This window comes from Borostomias antarcticus, assembly GCF_949987555.1.
Source record: "Borostomias antarcticus genome assembly, chromosome: 24".
Classification (NCBI taxonomy): Eukaryota; Metazoa; Chordata; class Actinopteri; order Stomiiformes; family Stomiidae; genus Borostomias; species Borostomias antarcticus.
In genome coordinates this window covers 13,509,076-13,530,435 of record NC_140257.1, presented here as the reverse complement: position 1 = coordinate 13,530,435, position 21,360 = coordinate 13,509,076, and the positions used below count along the sequence as shown (strand labels likewise).

The 21,360-nt window shown below is 46.7% G+C and overlaps 1 protein-coding gene across 1 annotated transcript; it reads left to right on the top strand.

Annotated features, from left to right (window-relative positions):
• The first annotated feature begins 312 nt into the window (after window positions 1-312).
• On the top strand, window positions 313-19,529 carry larp4b (La ribonucleoprotein 4B). Its single transcript, XM_084457800.1, has 17 exons — window positions 313-556; window positions 2,378-2,511; window positions 9,534-9,684; window positions 11,733-11,909; window positions 12,373-12,451; window positions 12,973-13,113; window positions 13,274-13,406; window positions 15,230-15,340; window positions 15,537-15,590; window positions 15,849-16,082; window positions 16,625-16,731; window positions 16,945-17,202; window positions 17,404-17,428; window positions 17,634-17,798; window positions 18,142-18,317; window positions 18,846-18,960; window positions 19,142-19,529. Exons 2-17 carry the CDS (start codon window positions 2,431-2,433, stop codon window positions 19,454-19,456), a joined length of 2,322 nt encoding a protein of 773 aa, XP_084313926.1. The 5' UTR covers window positions 313-556; window positions 2,378-2,430; the 3' UTR covers window positions 19,457-19,529.
• Window positions 19,530-21,360: the final 1,831 nt, after the last annotated feature.

The following is a 21,360-nucleotide window of genomic DNA, read 5'->3' as shown; positions in this document are numbered from 1 at the left end:
CATCGAGCGATCTGAGCGTTTTACCCGCCAGCGAACGAACACAAGTCGAAAATTCAGTCATTTTGAGTTCTGGGATGACATCCCACACCCATCTTTTAAGCGAATAATCTGCGTTTGGTAAAAATTCGAAGAAAAACAGATTGATTTAGCACGACAAGTGCGAAACAAGTGCAAAGTTGAACGCTAGCAGATTTTAAGCTAATTAAAGCTAGCTGGCTTCCATTGCTGGCTGGACAAGCGAGCAGTTGAGTTGTTGGTGTGTGAGTATTGGACCAGCTAACTAGTACTTTTTCGCAAGTCATTATTGCATCGTTGACCGCAGTTCGTCGCTTGCTCTTCAAGTGCGGACTAAAGCGAAGTGGTATTTCAGCTAGCGTGCTCGCGTTAGCCTGCTAGCTTGTGCTAATTCCTGCTAGCTAGTGCTAATTCCTTGCGTCTTCAGCCTGGAAGTAGAGAAGTGAGGCCTTGCAATCATTTCTAGCCAGCCAGCTACCAGCACAACCACCACCACCACCAGCAGCAGCAGGGTTTGCATTGCCGTGCAGCGAGTTGACAGGTGAGTGAACGCCCACGAACACGGCTAACTAACCTCAGCGCTAGCCTAGTATATAACTAGCGGCTGACTAGGTTAGTGGTTCGTTTTTCTAGCCAGCATTAGTTAGCTTAGCTTATTGGCTAGCTGGCTAGCTTGTGAGCTGCGCTTGTTTGAGCAGTTGCAGAGCCAGAGCCATCTTCTTATGCTGCATAACAGGTTGCTTATCCAGCAGGAACGTTAGCTAGTAGCGGTACATCCACTGATATAACTAGCTCTAGATAGCTGGCCACTTACTCGCTAATCAAATATAAAATGAAAGCTAGCCTGTTTGTTAGCTAATGTGGATGATTGAAACTGGTGGCTACAACGTCGACATCGTAGTATTAAAGCGAGGAAGTGTGGCAGGCTAGCAGGGCAGAGGGATGGGGGTGGGGGACCGGAGGAGGTGGCAGGCTAGCAGGGCAGGCAGGGCAGAGGGATGGGGGTGGGGGTGGAGGAGGTGGCAGGCTAGCAGGCTAGCAGGGCAGGCAGGGCAGAGGGATGGGGGTGGGGGACCCGGAATCACGCCGGAGGAGGTGGCCATCTTTCACTCAATGTTGACGATGCAGCCCCTAAACTTTTATTTTGCAAACATGCGCAAACTTGAGTGAGAGAACGTGTTTAGCACCGCCAACAGCATACAAGCCACCGGCCACGTTTCTCATTCAAATGACTGAGCTAGTCAGTTTGGTCAACTAGTAAATAATAGCGGATTATAAACACTTTTCAGCGTTAGCCACAGTTACAGGCCTGCGCTGCGTCTGTGAGAAACTGGTAACGATCAGTCATATACAGATCTAAAATGTGTAGTTGTTCTATGTGTCTAGCTAATAAATCAGGTTGCAAAGTTCTTAACCTGGTGGTTAGTGGTGTTGAGAAGCAGTGGTGATGAAAACAATTCGTTATATACGCCTGACAGAACACGCACCCATGCTAATGGAAGTGCAGTAGGATGTGTCCAATTAAGCACACATCCCTGTTAGATGTGTACAATTAGCACACACCATATAACGCTGCGCCTATATACATTACAGGCAGCTCTAGTCTTCATTAGTCAGCAAGGTAGCAACAGGTTTATGTCAATGTCAGTTGGAGAGCATGCAGCTCTCGGGATCTACCAGAGCAGTGTTGGCACTTTTCAGAGCTTTTCAGATATTTGGCCTCTTCTTGCATTATGCACAGGTCAAGTAGGCCTACCCATGCATACTATGAGTGTTGCAAGTCAAACCATTTATTGATTTTGTAGCTGGCATATGATTTGGTGCCATCCACTAATGTTGAATAGATAGAGGCTACAGACATTTATTTGCCAGGATGTTTGAAATTATGCAAAAGTTGAAAAACAAAACAAAACAAAAAAACATTTGCTTCCATGACTTGGATGTAGTTTTATAGGTTAACACAATAACAACAAATGCTTTGATTTGATAATGTCCAGTGAGCTCAGAAAATGGCTATGGGCATGAGTATGTAGTTGAAAGGTCATGAGCTTTACAGCCATGCCATTCTGTTTCGCTTTGTATGCAAACGCAACGCGAGTCCATGTCAGAGACAGGCATGTGATTGTTTGGGGATTATCACTTCTTTACAAATGAGAACTAGCTGGATAGAGATGGGATGTTTACAGTGGTGTTTGTTACATTCACTTTCTCATACAGACAGACGGCGTGTTTTTTGCTCGGGTTCAAGATGATGAGGGATGAAGCAAGAAATCCAGACATGTTTTTGTGTTGATACTCAGTGTGCTGTGAGGCAGTTTGCTGGCCCAGCTTACAGTAACTCATTTTTGCTTTGCGTCCACAGCTTACTTGGTGACAAAGAGACTTCTCCCTGAGGAGCCAAGAAGTAGACGGCTCATGACTTCTGACCAGGACACAAAAGTTGTAGCTGAACCACAGGTGCAGCCAGTACAAGAAGCCAAAGAGAGCTCCCATTTGGTAGGTGCATACGCTCGTGTCTTCTTAACCCAGTCTGCTTTGGTTGATGTAGGTGAAGCACTGTTAAGCACTTACACTTTGCAACCTTTAGAATTTTATGACATTGGAATAGAAAACAACAAGGGTGCGCGTGTGTGTGTGTGTGTGTGTGTGTGAGAGAGGAGAAGGCAAGTGTGTGTGTGTGTGTGTGTGCACGAGCGCGCTTGTGTTAAGTGTGTGTGAAAAGGCGGGACTCTATTGACGGAAGTTCATTGATAATTACTACATCCGTTCGTTTGGTATCGTTTTCCTCTGAAATAGCTTTGTGGTTAGGCTCTTTCAACCACACGCTTCCTACTCTTCGCAGTGACAGGGTTACATTGATATTCGTAAACTTTTTTTTTACATCAAGTAGGGTTCCCATGTGTCCTGGAAAACCTGGAAAACAGGTGATCAATTTCCAGTCATGGAAAACACACGGAAAATGAGAGGAAAAAGTGGAATGTCCTGGGAAATCGTGTGTTGTCCTGGAAAATTATTTCAACATTCTCCTATTTTCCTTTAGCTGAGAATGAGCTACTAGGCTATCCATAAGAACTCCCCAAGACGGATAACATTGCCATCAGAAAGGGCTAAGTTATGTTTAGGAACATTTAAATGGTAGTTTATGGGTGAGTGCATTTTGAGTAGCAAATGTTAATATTAGTCACACAAAAAAGGCAGTGACTATACAGCGTCTTTTTGTATTGATTCAGTGTAGTGGCGCTCCACTGTAAGAATAGCGGGCACGTCTTGCGGCCGCCGTCTATCAACCATCAATTTAAAGCATTTTAGCCATGAATACATATGTGTGTTAGGGTAGTCTGGATCATGAATACATATGTGTGTTAGGGTAGTCTGGATCATGAATACATATGTGTGTTAGGGTAGTCTGGATCATGAATACATATGTGTGTTGAGTAGTCTGGATCATGAATACATATGTGTGTTAGGGTAGTCTGGATCATGAATACATATGTGTGTTAGGGTAGTCTGGATCATGGATACATATGTGTGTTAGGGTAGTCTGGATCATGAATACATGTGTGTGTTAGGGTAGTCTGGATCATGAATACATATGTGTGTTAGGGTAGTCTGGATCATGAATACATACGTGTGTTAGGGTAGTCTGGATCATGAATACATATGTGTGTTAGGGTAGTCTGGATCATGAATACATATGTGTGTTAGGGTAGTCTGGATCATGAATACATATGTGTGTTAGGGTAGTCTGGATCATGAATACATATGTGTGTTAGGGTAGTCTGGATCATGAATACATATGTGTGTTAGGGTAGTCTGGATCATGAATACATATGTGTGTTAGGGGAGTCTGGATCATGAATACATATGTGTGTTAGGGTAGTCTGGATCATGAATACATGTGTGTGTTAGGGTAGTCTGGATCATGAATACATGTGTGTGTTAGGGTAGTCTGGATCATGAATACATATGTGTGTTGGGGTAGTCTGGATCATGAATACATATGTGTGTTGGGGTAGTCTGGATCAGGAATACATATTTGTGTTGGGGTAGTCTGGATCACCGGATGTAGGTTTTGGAGATAACACTTGTCATTAGGAGGCGGGAGCATCTCCCTGCTCCTATCAGTGGTGACGGGAGATTCTCCCCTCACCCCTGATTGGGACCTAGAGATTCAATCCACACTCCTCCCCTTCTGATATCTGCGTGTTACTGTTTTCAAAAGCCCCTTTCACTACAATGAAACAACAAGCAACTAGTCTCGCATAGCCAGACCGATCTCCACGCATGGTTTACGCGATGCCAGCGCTGGAGAAAGGTCTGGCTGGACTCATTACCATGGGGGGGGGGGCTGTATTTCTTTAAACCAATCACAGTCGTCTTCGGCGGAGCAGTTGCTAGGTTGTTGTTGATGTTTCACGTAGTCTGGTAGAATCTCCTATCGTCACTGATTGGCCGACCACAGGAATCGGGCAGTAATAAACGAATGATAAGGCTTAGCCCCAAAACATACATCCGTTGAGTCAGTCTAGGTCTGGCTATGCGAGACTGGGGTTGGGGTTAAGGTTGGTCTTAGGATTAGGGCACCGTAGGTATAGTGGGCATGTCTATTCTTACGGCAGCGGTAAGAACACCCCCCCCCCCACCCCCTCGCACTTTGTTGCGAGTGCATGAAGGATGTCCTGTTAAAGGTACCCAATGTAACGTGAATTCTTTTTTTTGTTTATTTTCCTAATTCCTCAATTAAATGGTTCCTTGTTGTCTAATAAACACGTTGAATCAATGTCCTACCTTGTATTTTCTTCGCTAAATGATATTTAGCTAATGTTTTGTATACAGCGTCCGTTTTGAATCCCCTCTCAGCCTGCAACTTTCTCCACCTTGGAAAAGCCTCTTCACCAATGTTTCTTCTCTTCTTTCTCTGATCCATTAGCCTTCCTTTTCGTTTCGACATCTCCTCCGGCAGACATACTGTAGCTAGCTAGCTAACTTGTCTCTCGAAGTTCTTTCAAATATACCCCGCCGCCATAGACCCCTTTTTTTCCCGCGAAATTGAGCCAATCGGCGACGAACTTCTGGAAGATGTGGGTATAACATCACTATTATGTGCTCGGTGCGTGTTCGCGCGCTTGCTCGTGCGTCCTCGTGCGCGTGCTAGAAATGACGTATACGCAATTTTCGGGGACCACCTTCTGAAATTTGCGTAAATTACATCTGGTACCTTTAAAGTCCTGGTAAATGATCTGTAGAAGAGTGGGAACCCTGTCAAGATTAGCACCTGTTAGCTGGCCTTTTGAACGCAGCGCTACAGGGAAGAAACGTGGGAGGAATAGGAGATGGACAGACACCTTTTACATTACCAGTGGACCAGTTTGCCTTCCTGTTGTTTTTCTGGTGCGTCACGTTTAACTTCACAAACGCAATGGAAAGCAGGAGAGCGTTTCAGTGGGCGGTAGTGGTATTTCCAGTTTTTGATTGATTTTGGTAGGCTACTGTCAGCCCTTTAGTTTATTATGGTACAAAATTGATTTTATAAAACTGAATTGGAAGCAGTCTTCAAGAATTTATGGGTGTAGAACGCCTATGCGAAGGTTGAAAATGAATGTGAAAGTCGACTTGTCATTACTAGTGGCCACATACAAGTCTTCACATGATTCCGAATGCTCAGCAAGATAAACTGCAGTACAAAAGTGTCACTTCCAATCTACAAGTAGCAGGAAGGTGATATGACTCAATCTGCCTCGACACACTCGACAAGTGTGACGATCAGCGTGTCTACCCAGGGTTAGGGTTTAAATCAGCGTGTCTACCTGGGGTTAGGGTTTAAATCAGCGTGTCTACCCGGGGTTAGGGTTTAAATCAGCGTGTCTACCCGGGGTTAGGGTTTAAATCAGCCTGTCTACCCGGGGTTAGGGTTTAAATCAGCGTGTCTACCCGGGGTTAGGGTTTAAATCAGCATGTCTATCCGGGGTTAGGGTTTAAATCAGCGTGTCTACCCGGGGTTAGGGTTTAAATCAGCGTGTCTACCCGGGGTTAGGGTTTAAATCAGCGTGCCTACCCGGGGTTAGGGTTTAAATCAGCGTGTCTACCCGGGGTTAGGGTTTAAATCAGCGTGTCTACCCGGGGTTAGGGTTTAAATCAGCGTGTCTACCCGGGGTTAGGGTTTAAATCAGCGTGTCTACCCGGGGTTAGGGTTTAAATCAGCGTGTCTACCCGGGGTTAGGGTTTAAATCAGCGTGTCTACCCGGGGTTAGGGTTTAAATCAGCGTGTCTACCCGGGGTTAGGGTTTAAATCAGCGTGTCTACCCAGGGTTAGGGTTTACGCCGCTGCCGGTGGGAGCTGGAGCTGAGAAAAACCCATCGTCAGATGCAGGACTGAGGAGTGGTACCTTTACCACTGACGACTAAGCCCAGAGGTTAGTGGCTCTTGGAGAGTTCTGGGGGCCATTAAAAAAGGATATTAGTGCCGGAGCGCCCTGCAAACCTTCTCGGAGGCTAGATTATGATCCGTCTGTAACTTGGCGTCATTAATAGAACGTGACTGGTTGTCTGGGACACGGAGCGCTGCAGGGATCTGACTGACAGGAGCACATGAGCTGCCTCTCGGCCTACGGCGCGCCCGGTTCTACGGGTCCGGGGGGGTCTGTCTCGCGCCACATCCGCCGATCAATGCCGTCCCCGCGTGACGCGCGCGTCAGCCGCTCTTGGGGTTTTCGATGCATGGCTTTGATTTGAATCTTGATACGGAGCTGGAAAATAGTAGCCTACAGTGCGTTGTGTAGCCCAGTACATGCTGTCGCTGCTGAGGAATTGACTCGTGTTAAAACCCCCCTGGTTTGGAAGTTATGGAAATGGTAATGAGTAAATGGGTGGCCTTAAGGGAAACCCCTGGTTTTTCTTCCCCTCCGAGCTCCAAACTTAGGAAATGGAAAGACATTACTAATGCCTTTTTCCAGTGTCACTTGCACACATTAGATCGGACGCAAAGATTGGTGGCAGGACAAACCTCCCTGGTCTTTTTAGGTGTTGGGGCTCTCAACGCTAGGTGTTGGAAAATGGAAACGTTAATCGCCAAAATGATATGCATGTTAACGCCGCGCGAGTGCGTGTAGCACGACGTCTCATTCTATATTCTGTGCCTCCCTGCACAGCAGGGCGCCATATGCTCGGTGCATATGTCTATGAGCATTCATAAATTGCACATATGGCCTATTTATAGCCCGGCGTTTTAGATTTTATCTGCAACACATGATAGTGGGGAGGAGTCGGCGTCCATGTAGGCCCGTCGCTCCAGTCACCGATCCGGGTGTCATTGTTCCTGCACGGTCTCTTTGTTCCGTACAAGAACCCAGGCCTACATTCTGATTTAGGCCATTCTAGGCCAGCACCTCTGCAGCCTCGGAATAAGCACCCCGCCCCCCCCCCCCCTCCCCCCTCCCACTCCTGATTCATTCGAATCCTGTATACTCAGCAGTCAACTAATGACTGGGCCCCAAATAGCCCTCTGCATTTCTATTTTCCAGGGTCTCTTGTCTGTCTGTCCCTGGTCTGACTCTGCACACGTCTCTCCATCAGACCCAAGCACACGTCTCTCCATCAGACCCAAGCACACGTCTCTCCGTCAGACCCAAGCCACGGATGAAACCCCCCGTGCCCCCGGGTGACAATGACTTCCTCCCCGTCTCGGGGAGACTATGAATCATATCCTCTTCCCTCCTGAAATACATTCTCAATCAGGCACGGGTAAAAGGTGAAGCTTGTTGCCAGACACGCACTCGCACACACATGCACGCAAACACACGCACACGCACACGCACACACACACACACACACACACACACACACACACACACCAGAGAGCGAGGCTCCCTTTTTCTTTTTCTCTTCTGATTTGGAAAGGTCAAGCGGAGCTGTAACGCTCCCGAGTGTCCGACACAGCCGGTGATGTCAGCTCCTCTGTTTCTATAGCAGCCAGGTGGGAGGCGAGGGGGAGGGGTGTTACATCGGCGGCGGGGGGGGGGGGGGATTACCGGGCTCAAGCACTCGGCCTCGGCCTTCTTTAACGCGCCGCTTCGACGGCACGCGTTTGCTCGACCGCGCAGAACGGCCACGGCGAGCTGGCGATGCAGAGCTTGTGAAATACGATCCCGGGGAGGCGTGTCTCGCTGCTCATCAGTGTGTTATATCAAATCGACATACCCGCCCCCCCCCCCGTCCCGCGCCCCCCCGCCCGCCTGCAATGAACCAGTTCCGAATTCTCTAATAAGCCTTTTTGTTCCCTGGCTACTCCAGAGAAATGACTAGTCTGATTTCATCTGGGGGCGATGATCGGCGCGGCGCCGTGGCGCACGGGAGGACAGCGCGGCGGACTGCACTTGTTGCTCCGCTCCTCTCGCGGCTCAGGTGCTCGTTAACACACCCCGGCTGACCGACCGCCACGGACCGTGACGCGGAGGGTGACTCAGAGGGTGGGCGTGATGGAAAGGGTAGCGCTGTGACACGGAAGGGGAAAAAAAACAAAAACAACGGGGGACCAATCGGCAGACGCCACGTCACACCGGGGGGGGGGGGGGGTTGTAGTCGGCCCCTCAGCCTGTTTATACCCCGACAGCCCACCCGCTCCGCGCATAGCCCCGGGAGAGAGACAGCCCAGACGAGAGCATGGCGGCGGCGAGGTCTTGACGCGCGACGACGAGAGGCAGGGGCGGCCGTCCGAACGGGGTCAGGCGATGGCCTCGGGCGCCCTTGGAGTATCAACGGGTTGAGCTTGTCGCGTTCGGCCCTACCCGCCGCAGCCGGGCGCACGCCGACGACGTAGCCCCAGGCCTGCTATCGACAAGCGCGAGGAGGGCGCCATGGACCGGAAGCCTTTGAGCCTGGCGCCTCGGCAGGGGAGGAGCCTCGGCCGCGTTCTGCCCCAGGACTTTGAAGGCACGCTGGCTTTTACCGCGGCCCTCCGCACCAGTCTCCTGGCTTGCGAGGCGTGTCTGTCAGACTGGCACCGCCGTCACTCGTTTGCTCCTGTAAGTAGCCCACGGACAAACGGGGGCGCTTTAATGACGCGCTAACAATTATCACCTCTGTGTTCCGAGGCGTGGTACATCGTGATGAGCTGGTAGTGTAGGCTGCGTTTGTTGTTGGGTGATTTTCTAATACTCTGCGCCTTTTTGTGAATTGTTTTCAAAGATCTGCCTTTATTTAGACCTAGAGCATCAAGTGTTCTGTGAAAATGTTACTCTGTGAATTTTTGTTTGACGTTCCATCGTCTTTCCTGAAACTGGCAGTGTGGTGCGCAAACTGTGAAAAATGATATGTTATTTTCATTGCTGCTTAAGCTACCTGAGAACTGTTAATCCCTTAAGGGACAGGCCACTTACTGAACAAATAACCCTACATTTCTACAAATAAGTCAACTAGTTTATCATGACAAAAGGCTTCCAGCAGATAGATCCATTATTCTTATCTTATTCTATGCAGAGAGAACTAATACCATCCAATTTCCTCTCGCGACTTTTCCACAGGAATCCGCCAAGGTTTCTGACCTGAACCCCAATGCAAAAGCATGGGCCAACCACATGCTTAACCTGGACACCAGTGGGACTGCGGACACCAGCCCGGCTCTTCAGCCATGGAAGGCCGGCTGCGACAGCTCCGCTGACCCCGGGTTAGAAGGTAAGCCATGTCAGGAGGCGGGATGGAAACGCTCCACCCCTGTGTCCCACTCACGTCATCAGCGCTGCACCACCTCTTGAATCATTCATACTCAATTTAGTCTGAGCTATGAATATTCCCAGACACCCATCACCGCTACGCAAATGGGAATAATCACTCATTTTAATGTGCAGTCTCCATCTGTTCAGTTCTGACTAAATTGACTTTAACAAGGTATTGTGGTCACATAAATATGGCCAATTTAGACTTTTTAGTCAGATTGACAGATATTTGTGGGAATTGCATCACAGGAGACCAGACACTGGATCCAGGCCTAACCACACTTCTATTGTATCCATGTTTTATGTTGGGCTTGACCATTTCATGGAATTGTTCATATTCAAAACAATACTACAGTTACAGTGCAGTTTACTTGGACCAGGAAGTTGTCGCCCTACTGACCGAAAGTGTCTGTCATGCCAAAATGTTCCGAATAGTGTCGAGTAAAACGTCTGAGCCAGCTAGCTAACGTTCCTGGATGAGGTTTTCAATTCATATTTTTCATTCAAATTAATTACAAATGTCGATGTTATGTGTTTACTGACATCAGTGACAAGTTAGCTAGCGAGGTAGCTACAACAACAAAAAAATAGGTCACCACGTCATTAGGCATCTGACTTTTACCCGGACACTATTTGGCAGTCCTGACACATTTTGTCATGACAGGTCAATTGAAAGGGTCTATATCTTGCATTCCCTGTGCCTAATTTCTTTGCATCACAATATAAACATGACAATACAGGAAGCTTTCACATCTCCATGTTTCCCCGAGGGTTTTTTTCCAAGGGGAAACTACTAGTGTTGTCGTGTGGCGGGCATGTCACGGATATATAGTGTCGACACTGTCGTCATAGATATGCACAGTAAGGCATTTATTAGCATAAATATCCATGTGTGTTATATTGGTGCATTTTTCTACACTGAGCTGAAATTAAACTAGTGCTTAGTTAAATACAGGTGCATCCTAAAAAAAATTCATTAATATAAATAAGTTCATTATTTTTTATTTAATTCAAAAAGTGAAACTTTCATGCATTGTAGATCCATTACACAAAGTGAAATATTTCAAGCCTTTTTTGTTTTAATCTTTATTATTGTACAGTATGCTCAGTATGTTCATTTATACACATTACTTGGTCGGGGCTCCTTTTTCACAAATTACTGCATCAACGTGGAGCGTGGCATGAAGAAATTCAGCCTTGAAATATTTCACTACATGTGTAATGAATCTATAATATATGAAAGTTTCACTTTTTGAATTAAATTACGGAAAATAATGAATAACTTTCCACAATATTGTAATTATCTGAGATGCACCTGTAAATATATAACAATATGTATTTACAACATATAAAAACATTTCACTAGAAAAAAAAAATTATACGAAAAAATTATTAATTTCCTCAGCGTGTGAATGCTGAACAGAGAAATCTCAAAAGCATTGCTGAAAATGCACAGCCTGAATGGGAAAAAATGTCAACTTGAATGCAATGCCATTATGTCCACAACACACAGCCTAGCTAATGTTAGTTTTCATAGTTACTAACATCAGAAGACAGACTAAACTGTGATTTCATTACTTATGTAGCTAGCTACAGCAACAGAATATATTTTCATTTCATCATCTCTCACTCCCAGTCAGGAAATGCCCACTAGCCACAATGCTAATTTTTGCTTTGTTAAACTCCTTTGACTTATGCTAAAAATGTTAGCGATCTAATATCCCGCTATTTTTGGCTTTTTGGGTCTTTCCGGAGGGGCGGGAGATCCCGCTGGGCCGGCGGGCTGCCCCTCCGAGGCAATGATAGGGGAATCACTGCATCTCTGTTGAAGATTATTGTGCGTGATTAGGCTCTCTGAAAGTTTGCAAACCTGAACCCAAATAAATTGCATCTTCCACTCAATGTATGATTTGCCTCTTGAAAAGGAATTGACTGTATACAGCAAGAATCAGCAATACATCCACGGCCCCGTGCTAATCCCCCTGGGACCCCCATGTTGTTGTGCAGGCTATGAAGCCAGTGAAGACAAGGTGTACGAGGAGCCCCTACTAGTCCAACCAGACGAGCCTCCTCCCCCGGTACCGCTCATGGCCGAGCCGGGCCATATGGCAGCCGTCACGCTGGAGGGTTCCGACCCGCCGTACCCGGACTACCCAGAGGCCGGGCGGGACTCCGCCCTCACAGGTGGGCGTCTCCTTCGTCAGCTGGTGCGCTCTCCCAGCCAGCCCCTTGGTGCGATCGCTGAATTTATTCCCATCATTTAATGGTTGAATAAAGAAAAACGCCCCCGCAATGCTGTCCTCTGCACTTGCAGCAATTTTAATGAATCATCAGGTTCAAATTGATTAGTTGAGCTCTTTTCTTTGTTCAGTCCACGTGAGTTTCTCCTACGCACCTGCCCGGGCACATGTGCAGAATGTTCTTCTTCTCCCTAAAGATCTTTTAATGGTGCCACCATGCGTCTGTTAAATGTGAGGGATGTTGTTTCATTACTGGTTTTGGGGCTGAATCCAAAGCTGGGCAGTAACAACAGATTACACCTCTCTTCTCGCCTTCTCCTCGGTGTGTTGGTAGAACATTGGCATTTTTCTAGAAATGATAGTGATTGAGTGTAATAATAAGAGTTGTTTTGCTGTTGTGCCAGCAGGCGTCGAGCCCCAGCAAGAGAACCCCCACGCGGACCTGAGAGAACATCTGAAGAAGACCCTGGAGTTCTGTCTGTCTCGGTGAGTAGAGGAACAGTAGCGTCTCACACTCCGCATGGCGTCCAGCACAAGAGCTTGACTGACAAAACTAGTGAGCTACAGCAGTGAACCACAACCACAGTTGAGCTCCGCAGACATTAACTAAAGAGGAAAGGCTATGGCACCGAAATTAAATCTCTCCTATAATTAATGTCGAGTTGATAATGATATATAGTTGCATATTACTGTTCCGTACACACGAAGACGCTTGAAATGTAAAGTGTGCAAAATGCATAAGTTGAAACTTTGTTTTACTTTTAAAATGTAATTATTTGTTGGACGATAGTAATCAAGCGCCACCCAGGCTAGAATGCAGTGAAATATGTGTGGTGTACTGCATGCTCATTAGATCCCAGTGTTGGGCCCTTGGGGGGGTGAGAGGCGTACTCTAAATGAAAGCTTTATTTCATACTGTCAAGAATTCTGTGGTGGGTGCTTCTGGGTGGAACTTTACAGGGAGGGACTTAATCCTCCTTTCTCTTCCTCTCTCTCCCTGGCTGCAGGGAGAATCTGGCCAGTGACATGTACCTTATCTCGCAGATGGACAGCGACCAGTATGTGCCAATCATGACAGTAGCCAACCTCGACCACGTCAAGAAGCTCAGCACCAACATGGAGCTCATCGTCGACATTTTGCGATGCAAGTGGTAGACGTTTGCGAATGCATGTCAGGATGTTATTAGAAGATGGGATTTAGAGTGTTTGAACTCAAACGGACTACAATTTTTACAGGCCTACCTATTGGATGGACTTCATTTTTGTCAAATAAGTTGTGCCTGATTGTTAGTGATATCTTGTTTCTAGTTGTAAATGTGTTTGTTCTCTGGTTGCAGCTCTGCCGTTGGTCCAGGTGGATGAGAAGGGAGAGAAGGTGCGACCCAACCAGAACCGCTGCATCGTCATCCTCAGAGAGCTCCCTGAGAGCACTCCCATAGAGGTCAGTTGAACAGCCCGGCGCTGCTTTACTGATGCTAAAGGTTATATAGATATATTAGATTCCCGACACAGATTCTGCGTGGTACCAACGTTGTAATACTGTTGGCTCACGACCCTTGTTAGAGGTGGGAACCAAACCTCAGACACCTCAGACAAATAAACACAGCATTCATTTTGGAGCCGTCAAAATGGTTTAAATGATAGCTACATTTATAATTGCTAATTGTTTTTAGGGGGGAAACCTCCACCATGTTCCATGCAGATGTGATGCATTACCTTGTGAAACAAATACTGTTTTGTTTTAGAGGTGCACAGTGTAGAATGTAGTGGCAACTTAGCGGTGAGGGTAAAGATTACAACCAGCTGAATACAGCCACCCCGCCCTTTCCAACGCTGTAGGGGAAGCTACGGTGGCCTGTAAAGCCTAAATTATGCTTCGTCACGCAACACTTTTGAAACTGTCGCTCGACAGATGAGGTCTTTAGCTACACTTCAATGTCGCTGAGGGTTGTTGCAAACTTTCTAATGTCGCATACTCCGTCACGTCATCGCACAAGTGTGATTGGATAGGCACGTTTGTTGCCATGGATATGCTTTGGCTGTATTTTTATTATTTAAAAAAAAAAAAGGAAGGATATGAAAGGCTGGCAGAGTAAGTGAGGAAATATCCTCCCTTGTATAACTCTGACGAACAGTACTTGCTAGCTAGATAAGTTAGTGGACTAGCACTAAGCTAGCTAGCTAGCTAATTACAATTCAGCTAGCTAACGTTACGAGTAGCTAAGTTAGCTACGTTACTTGCCAGCATGTTGGATGTATGGATATATGTGATGGACAGACATGATGTCTGCTAACCGGTCATCAAACATTTCCTCGTCCATTTCTCTCGTCTGTTGCAAGAGCCTCTCCTGGGAATCCTTGTCCAGAAAATGAACAGACCACCTTCTCTTTCTTCTGTTCCCCCTCTCCTTCAGAAAAAGAGTAGTTTAAGCCCCAGTCCGCAATCAAAAAGTAAATACTAGGGCTGTCAATCGATCCAAAAATCAAATCTAATTAATTACATGATTTGTAATGAATTAATCTAATCAAAATTAATCGCATATTTTTGGCTTGGTCTAAATGAAGACATTTCAATTAAAAGACACAACTTTAATGTAGCAGACGAGTAAAGCACTGAATAGACATTACAAAAGGTGCCTTTAAAAGTCAATATATTGTTTTATTAAATTATTTGCAATATCTTAAGTATAAAGCTGTCAATCAATCTGAGCAACATTCCGCTTGCGCCCATACGTCTGGATTTTCAAAACTATTGTGCCTCTTGATGGTCGTTTGTAGCTGCATTGAAGGACGTAATTTGCAACGCTTACATTAATCCCTTGTCTTCTACCATAGCAATTGACCTGCAGTCCATAGCAATTGATTTTATGACTGAGTTTGTCTGAGACAGACATAGCCTTCTCATTCTGTGTGCCTGCTCTCTCTAGTCTACCGGGTCCGCTGGGCAAAATAAAAAAACTAAAACAAAATAGACAAATATTTTTTTATTATTATTGATTAATTTGCGTTAATTTAAGTAATGTTTATTTTTGTATAATGAATTCATCTAATTAACCAGTTAAATTGACAGCCCTAGTAAATACATTTCTTTTGTTTTTGCTTTAGTCAGTGTTGGTGTGCAAGGAAAAATATGTCGCATAGTTCGCACACTTTAAATGGACTTGGATCCACATGGGTTTTCTTGCAGTTGCTGCATTCTTAAAATCACACTACATTACAGATCCTTGTGATTTATTTAGAAAATGTCTTTTCATTTTTTTCCAGGAAGTTGAGGCTCTTTTCAAAGGAGAGAACTTACCGAAGTTCGTCAATTGTGAATTTGCCTACAATGACAACTGGTTCATCACCTTTGAATCAGAAGCAGATGCACAACAGGTATGCTAGGAAATGATAGAATATCTTGAAATTACTTCCTTATAATTCATGTTCTAGGTTGTGTTAAGTTGCTCAGATGTGGTTTTCTCACACATACGGTTTTAAACCGGACTTTGAAGCGTTTCCCTATGTGGGGGAAAAAAAGAAAATCCTTTTTGATCTCAAAACTATAAGATATTTTCATTCTTTGTTACAGGCATATCAGTATCTTCGTGAAGAAGTGAAGACCTTCCAAGGGAAGCCTATCAAGGTATCATAGAACCATCATATTTTATTTGCACAACATACCATACTAGTAGTCTTCATTCCTCCTTCGCTGGAGAAACTGCTACACGGCGTCTGTCTGTCACATGTCACACTTTAGTCCCAATCTGCTGTCAATTCATGGGTTCATTTCAAGTTTAGCTAACACAGTCGTTCTATTAATTCCTAACAATTCAACCATAGAAATACCAGAGCTTTCTATAAAGCCTCTCCTAACGAACGGGCTTCTGACTCCTCCAACCAGGCACGGATAAAGGCGAAGGCGATCGCCATCAACACTTTCATGCCAAAGAACGGCTACCGGCCGGCGGAGGTGAACCCGTACGCTCATCAGCAGCAGCAGCAGCAGCAGCAACAGCAGCGCTACACGTCCTACTACCTCCCGCCCGTCTACAGCCCCCAGCAGCAGTTCCCCCTCTACAGCCTCATCGCTCCCCAGGCCTGGTCAACCACACACAGCTTCATCGACCCCGCACTGGTGAGGAGCGCCGCTAGCAGCCGTTAGCGTTTCGGCCCAGTGTTGTGTTATGGGGCGAGCTAGCGTGCGCTAGCAGCCGTTAGCGTTTCGGCCCAGTGTTGTGTTATGGGGCGAGCTAGCGTGCGCTAGCAGCCGTTAGCGTTTCGGCCCAGTGTTGTGTTATGGGGCGAGCTAGCGTGCGCTAGCAGCCGTTAGCGTTTCAGCCCAGTGTTGTGTTATTGGGCGAGCTAGCGTGCGCTAGCAGCCGTTAGCGTTTCGGCCCAGTGTTGTGTTATGGGGCGAGCTAGCTTGTGCTAGCAGATTCTAGCGCCAAGGGGTTAGAATCCGGCTAAACCAAAGCATTACTTCCTGTAGACAAGTCAGGAAAAGTATCTTCTTTTGGGCCAGGCACTAGCCTCTCTATAGATGTTGGGATAATACTTAACAGCACAGAAATCGTGCTTCATTTCACCTCTCAAACCTAGGTCCTCTGCCTCAAAAGTACTTTTCAGGGCACTGATTCCACCCCCCCTCACCCCCCCTCCCTGTTCTTTGTTTGTCAGGTTACGCCATTTCACAACACGCAGTTCATCAACGGATTTACGACCTCCCACAGTTTCAAACCAGCCACGTCTCCGCTCACTGTCAGGCACTACTGTCCCCGCAACAGGTGGGTGGGCTCTCTTGTCATTGTAGGTGTTCATGTTATATATGTATATAATATAGCCTACATCTGTGGATTGTGACTGTCCAAAACCAAAGATCAATCAAAGCCCAAATCACTGCAACGCTAGCTGAAGATCAGGAATTTTACTTTTGCTCTTTCTTTTTCTTTTTCTTTTTTTGCGGGAAAAAAATGACCTTTTCGTGGCGTTTTCCCCAGGAATCACAGTAAACCTCACCTGAGGCCCAGCATGCCCACCGCCGACCGGGGCACGGCGCTCCTCGACAGCCCCTCCATCTTCAGCTTCCCCGGCGAGCGCATCCTCAACGGCGTGCGCAGCCCCCAGACGCGGCTGACACCCAGCCAGCCCAGAACCAGGTTACCCTCTGCCGTGGCCTTCCCCAGGAGGGACGTCGGCACGGGCCGCCTGGCCGAGCCCCTCGCCAGCGACTACTCTCTCAGCATGGGCCGGGGGAGGTAAGAACCGACCGACCGTGAACGCACTAGCTTCTTTAGAACCTGCGTCCTATGAGTGAGAGGGCGGCACTCAAAAACTGGCGAGATGAATGGACACCTTAAGTGAAAATTCAGATTTGAATGTCATGTAGAGATAGTGAGATGATGTACGTGAATTGGAAAATATTCTCTTTCTTAAATGAAAAATATTTATGGTTATAGGAAAAAGAGGGACGACAAGTTTACAGTAAGTACCCTTTCATTTCTTCTCTTAGACTAGGCCTTTTCACTGACGTAAAAACACTGCTCTACCGGGGCCCTTGGCTCAAGCCCTGCGGCATCCCCAAAAGTTGTAAGTAGTAGCATCAGGTGGCCGGCGCGGTTTGACCGGCGTAGGCGGCGCCTCCTGCCGGCGCATCGTGCTGACTGTGTGTCTTGGTGCCGTCACGTAGAGAGTGGCGCCCCAGTCACCCCCGCCCCAGAAGCCGCCGTCACCGAGCTTCGAGCTGGGCCTCTCCAGCTTCCCCCCGCTGCCCGGGGCGGCCGGCCACCTCAGCACCCACGACGTCTTCGACAACAGGTTGGCCAGCATGGTCATAGGAACCACAAAGGACCGGGTTAGTATTCACTGGCATTTCTTAGACCTGCTAGACAAAAAAAAATCCCTTTACTTTAAAGGTGCGGCATCTCTCTCTCTCTCTCTCTCTCTCTCTCTCTCTCTCTCTATATATATATATATATATATAAATTTATTTATTTATATATGCATGTGTGTATAATATATATATATAGAAAAATATGCCGCTATATATATTGTCTTTTAAATGTGAATCTGATAATCCTCTCTTTGAATCCATCAATATGAGCTAGAGTTTAAGCCTCGTCACACTCATACTGGCAGGCGGATGGCACAGCGCTTTCATGGTGTGAATATGATGAGTTGTTCTCTTGCCGTCGTAGAGTGTAAGTGTCGATGCCAGCGCCGCCAGCGCCCTCCCCTCGGGGGGCGCCAGAGAGCCGCTGCGGACAGTCGCCTCCCCGCTGCCTGGCAGCTTCCAGCCCGCCCCAGCCCCGCCCTCAGCCCCGCCCCCAGCAGCCAGACCGCTCCCCGGCCCCGCCCCTGCCCAGCCCACAGAGTGAGTAGCGCGAATGGGCTTAGAATGTCCTCGTACACCCCTCATACAAGTACACACACACACACACACACACACACACACGCTTTTTCTGCACCAGCTTTTGTAATACCCTTTTAGCAACCATCTCCCGTATACCTGTTGTCCATGTTGACGTTGACCAAGGTTGTGTGTGCAGGGCTGAAAATTAACACCTGCCACCGGCCAAATGCAGGTAAAATTTCCAATTGGCGACTAGATTTCGGAAGGCTATCCGAAAAAAATATATACTTGGCCAGTAGATTTTTTAGTAAGTAAGTAAGTAAGTTTTATTTATATAGCGCCTTTCACAGCACGAATGCACAAAGCGCTTTACAATACAAATAACACATAAAAAGGGAAGAAAGAGCAACATACAAAATGCGATACATACAAAATAAAAGGCAATTACGACATACAAAATACAGTACGAGGCAGTCATCTACAGTCCCCTTGACAGGTGCCTCACCGTGAGCCAAAACGTTAATTCTCACCCCTGTGTGTGTGTTTCAGGGAGGTGATGACTGCTCCAGAGGTGAAGCAGAAGGAGACGCAGGTGTCTGTGGAGCGGGTCACCGCCACCTTGTCCACTGCAAGCAAATCTGTTCAAGTCAATGGTGCTGCTACAGTGAGTTACCGCTTTTCTAGCCAATAAAGTGTCCCCTTTATAACATGTTCACCACAAAGTGACATGGTAACTGGCAGTTTTTAGTTTCGTCCAATGTGTCTTCGAAGAGTTGTTTTAGATGGTGACAGTGCTTCTTTAGAGTTGTATTAATGCCAACGTCTTGTCTGTCTCTAACACCCAGGAGCTACGGAAGCCCTCCTACGCCGAGATCTGCCAGAGGAGTAAAGAGGGACCCATCACACTACAGCCCCCTAAGGAGGCCAAGCCAGCCAGCGCTGCCCCCGCAGGCGAGGAGAGGAAGTGCCCGGAAGCCCCCCTGGGAGAGCGGGGCGAGCCCAAGGCCAGAGAGACATACCACCCCAAGCCTGCCGCCGCCCCGGGACGGCCCCCCCGCGACGTCCGGAGACCGGCGGGCCGATGGTCCTCGCCGCCACCCCCCCACCCGGGGAAGGCCCCCGGCAGAGATCCCAACACCCCCCCAGAGGCCCCGCAGTAGGAACCCGCTGCTTTGAAGTATTTCAAACGACAAAAAACGTGAAAAAGTCAGGGCTATTCAATACTTATCCCAAAACCACCAGTCAGCATAGGGGACGCCTTTCTGGATCAGGGCTTGCAGACAAAAGCACTTTAGTGTGCTTGTAGAGCACCTTCACCCTTTTTACCTGTATTTATTTTGTTTTTTTTTCTTTTTCTTTTTTTATTCCTGCTTTATTTAGCGTCAACCTTCCTGTTGATCAGATTACAGTGGGATTGATTCCTATGTCCAGACTGCCTTCCAGGATAAGATTGTGAGAGCCAGAAAGTTGATGGGGAAAGCCAGCCGGTGGATGATGGGTGAATGAGTACAGGCAGTAGACGCGACCTCGTTCGTCGCAACAGCGAGGCGGCGTGGTCTTTGTATGTCGTCGTGCGCGGTCTTGTGATGTGATTGGGCCACAGGATGTAACCGGCCAGTCTGTCGTGTTTTTCCACGTTTGCGTTCATATGCAGGCTAAGTACGTCTCAATTTCATCTCAGTTTACTGGCTTGACGGGAATCGTCTCAAGACCGACGAACTTGAGTGAATTTATGATGGAGTCCATTTATCTTTTCCCCGACATGGAACTCCTTATCTCGTTAGAACACCAGCATTAGAAATGAGGGTTTGTTTGGATACTGTTTGATAGTTGTTAAGTAACTAATAGTTATCGTCGTTGCATGCTGGTGGTTTCAATTCAACTTTTATTCCAGACTGATCTTAATAGAGGCCTATATCAAATAAAAAGGAACTAAGACAAAGGACATATGCAAAGAACATAATAAAATGAGAGTTTGGAGTGAATTAGTATTTCTTAATTGCCTCTTCCTCGTGATAAAGAATCCCATCTTTGGTCCCAGGAGTGCGTTTCCACAGCTTTACATGAAGCACATGGCGGAGTCGTAACCCGAGGCCAGTAGAAATCTACATGCGGTCGAGTTCTCTGAGAGCTGATGGTCATCACGCGGGGTCAGTCGGTCCCTCTATAGCCCCTCATCTTCCTCTCCTAATTGGCTGTGAAACGGGGCGTCCGTGACGGGTTGAGCAGGCGCAGTGGCGGAGGAGCAGCAGGGTGCCGCGGCCGGAGGCCCGTTGTCGGGTGTTTGGTGTGGCTCTTCAGATGTGGTGCTAGAGGTTGAAATTGGAATTTGTTACTTCAATTAATCTGGTACTGTACTCGGTTTAGGAATAGTTGATGAATATCAACGAAGCTTTGCACTATTTGTTTTGTTTCTGGGTTTGATGGAGAAATTCATAGTTTACCGACAGAGGCAAAAAGGGAACTTGGAAGTCTATTCTCCAACATGTTGAGAGAGAAAAAAGTGAACAGGTCTGATGGTCAGATTGTGCCCAGTTGAATTTCAGCATTTATCACAAATTCAATTGTCCCTACGGATTTCAACAGTCATAACTTGCACATTATTGTTGTGAAAGATAATCTCCCTTTTGATCATCTCAAATGTTGACTAATTATATGAACTTCTCCATGGATACATTCACTGAAGAGTTAGAACGTGTTTGTTTACTGTCATTGAAATGCCTCTGAGACATAGTGTATGATTAGAACATCTTCTTGGTACAGTAGCTGCAGTAATGGTAGTTTATTTTGACAACAATGTCACCGCTTGGTCCTAAACTAGTCCCACTACGTATGGCATCTTTTCCAGTGTATTTTTATTCTATTTTATTCTATCTGGGTTTTTTTTTTGGTTTTTTTTTTGAGTGGAGAGATCGGTGAACTTAACCGACTGACGTGGTGGCTTTGAGGCAGTAAGTAAAAAAAATAAAAAATAAACTATATTCAGTATTGGATAATTATGTGGGGTCACATCTTTGAGGATGCGCACAGATGGTTTCTCCGAGTAGTTTAATGAAGTAGAAAA